The 2,795-nt window shown below is 35.3% G+C and overlaps 1 protein-coding gene across 1 annotated transcript in view; it reads right to left on the bottom strand.

Annotated features, from left to right (window-relative positions):
* The window catches only part of ZRANB3 (zinc finger RANBP2-type containing 3), a 287,380-nt gene that overhangs the window by 136,543 nt on the left and 148,042 nt on the right, over positions 1–2,795 (bottom strand). The window contains exon 5 of the mRNA XM_003794377.2: positions 1,859–2,093. Coding sequence (XP_003794425.1) covers positions 1,859–2,093 — 235 coding nt within the window. The remainder of the gene's footprint in view (positions 1–1,858; positions 2,094–2,795) is intronic.

A 2,795-nucleotide genomic window follows, 5' to 3' on the forward strand; every position in this document is an offset into this window, starting at 1 on the left:
GCCTCCCAAGTAGCTGGGACCACAGGCACCTGCCACAACGCCCGGCTATTTTTTGGTTGCAGCCGTCATTGTTGTTTGGCAGGCCCAGGCTGAATTCGAACCCACCACCTTAGGTGTATGTGGCTGGCGCCCTAGCCACTTGAGCCACAGGTGCTGAGCCAAAACTTTCTATACTTAGTAATGAAAAATCTAAAAGGAAATTAGAAAACAAATCAATTTACAGTAGCTCATGCCTATAATCTTAGAACTCTGGGAGACAGAGGTGGGAAGATTGCTTAAGCCCAGGAGTTCAAGGCTGCAATGAGCTAAGATTGAGCCACTGCACTCCAGCCTGAGCAAAAGTTTGAGATCCTGTCTCTCTCAAAACAAAACGCCTGGATTACCTGAGCTCATGAGTTTAAGACCAGAATGAGCAAAAGCGAAACCCCATCTCTACTAAAAATAGAAAAAAAAAACGAGGCAAGAGAATCACTTGAGCTCAAGAGTTGGAAGTTGCTGTGAGCTATGACACCATAGTACTCTACTCAAGGTGACAGCTTTAGAGTCTCAAAAAAAACAAGCTGGATTCTTTGTGAAAACTGAAAGCTGACCAAATAATTCATAATAATGTGGAAATTCAAGGGACTTATAATTTCCAAAATAATCTTGAAAAAGAAAAACAAAATTGGAAAACTCATATCTTCCAATTTCAAAACTCCTAACTTATAATTTGTAATTTTACATATATATATGTGTGTGTGTGATGTATATATATATATTTTTAAGAGCTCCAAAAACATATTGTACAATTATCAAGATCCATAAAACTGGGGTCTGAAAATTCCTGTTTTGAATAGTGACTACCCTGGGTAAGGAGTGAAGTACTGACATGATTACAAAGGAACTTAATAAGGACCACTATTGTATTGTTAATGTTCTATTTCTTATGCTGGATAATAAGCAGATAAGTATTCATTTTATTATTAGCATTTAAAAAATATATATCCTTTATATACTCTATCTTAAATGACACAATTCGTGATATTATTTTTCATCATCCTTATTATTCAATGACTTAATTTTAGAGCATAACTGAATTACTTGGAGTCTACTCAAAGTAATACTATTAGAGATACAATGATACTGCTATCACCCAGACTTAGTTTAATAAGTACTTACTTTGTGCCTGGCACAAGGCTAGGTACTTTCAAAGTAGTATTTCCTTTAGTTCTCTCAGCAACTCCACAAGACAATAAACCCAAGTTATTTCCACAACTCAGTGTTCATCAGCAGATAGAGCTTCTTTAGGGAACACTGACACACACTCATAAGAGTTTCATCCATCATTTATTATTCTCAACCTCTTAACCATTCATACATTACACTCCTCTTAGAGTAGCAAAAGCTAAATGGAGTATCAAATAAATGATTTATTCTTCCATTCTAAGTAAATATCTCACCTGATTTGTAATAAGCTTTACTTTCTGCCTACCTTCCCAAATGTGGATCTTGAAGTAAAAGAAGAACAGAAAAGTTCTGCAACACAGTATAAAAGAAATAAAGTAGATTTACCCCCAATCCTAAGGAACTTACAATGCAAAATGGATAGGATAAATGAAAACTTAGACCATAGAAGAAACTCAAGCACATGTGTAGAGAACATGACAAGTTTGTACTAAACATGAAAAGGCAAAAAACTAGTTTTTGTACATATATACAAGCTTGGTTAAGGTTTACAAATAAATAGACAAAATTATTCATAATAAAAAACATTATCATTAACAGTTACTAGAAATTTTAATGTACTCTTATGGCATTTGAGAAATTAAAAATTAAAAAATAATTAAGATTGATTCAATTTTCCTTTACATTTTACTACCTCTTCAGGTCTTCCCAAAGCTGGAGTTCCTGTAAGAAGAATGGCTCGTGTGGCTTTCTGTACCATTGGCAATAAAATCTTGCTGCGGGCTGCATTTCTGGACTTCATGTAGTGTGATTCATCCACTATAACTACTTTGAAATTCTGATTGTTCAATGTATCTATCAAAGTCTTTGCATCTGTGGTTAAAAGACCATAACCCAGAATTGTCACTTTGCTGGTCAATATTCTCCTAGAAAAGAAAATCCACATACTTTAAATACATCTCAGTAACAAATTTATCATAAACAATACAAACTTTTGGGGAGAGATACAGAGAAGAAAGGAGAAAAGGGGAAAAATAAAAGGAGATGATACTACTACTGAAACTCAATTTCCCTTACAATTTTAAAGTTTTTATTTTTATTTTATTTTATTTTTGAGACAGAGTTTCATGTTGTCACCCTTGGTAGAGTGCCATAGTGTCCTAGCTCACAGCAACCTCCAACTCCTGGGCTTAAAGATTCTCTTGCCTCAGCCACCCAAGTAGCTGGGATTACAGGGGTCCACCACAATGCCCGGCAAAGCAAAATAAGAAAAAGAAATACTAGCAACATTATGATAAATTTTTATTTAAAGTAAGGACTTCAAATCACATAGCAAGTATTTTTAAGGTATGAACTATCTGATAGGTTAATGCTCTAAAATTCATCTAAAATTAATATAAAATGTCAAAATTAACCAGGTGCAGTGGTGTACACCTCTAATCCCAGCTATTCGGGAGGCTGAGGCAAGAGAATACTTGAGGACAGGAGTTGGAGACCAGCCTGGACAACAAAGCAAGATCCTATAACTAAAAAAAAATTAATTAAAATTATAAATCAATAAAGAAACTCAAACTTGGCTCGGCGCCTGTGGCTCAAGCGGCTAAGGCGCCAGCCACATACACCTAAGGTGG

This window comes from Otolemur garnettii, unplaced genomic scaffold (genome assembly GCF_000181295.1).
Source record: "Otolemur garnettii isolate 467f Iridium unplaced genomic scaffold, OtoGar3 scaffold00080, whole genome shotgun sequence".
NCBI lineage: Eukaryota > Metazoa > Chordata > Mammalia > Primates > Galagidae > Otolemur > Otolemur garnettii.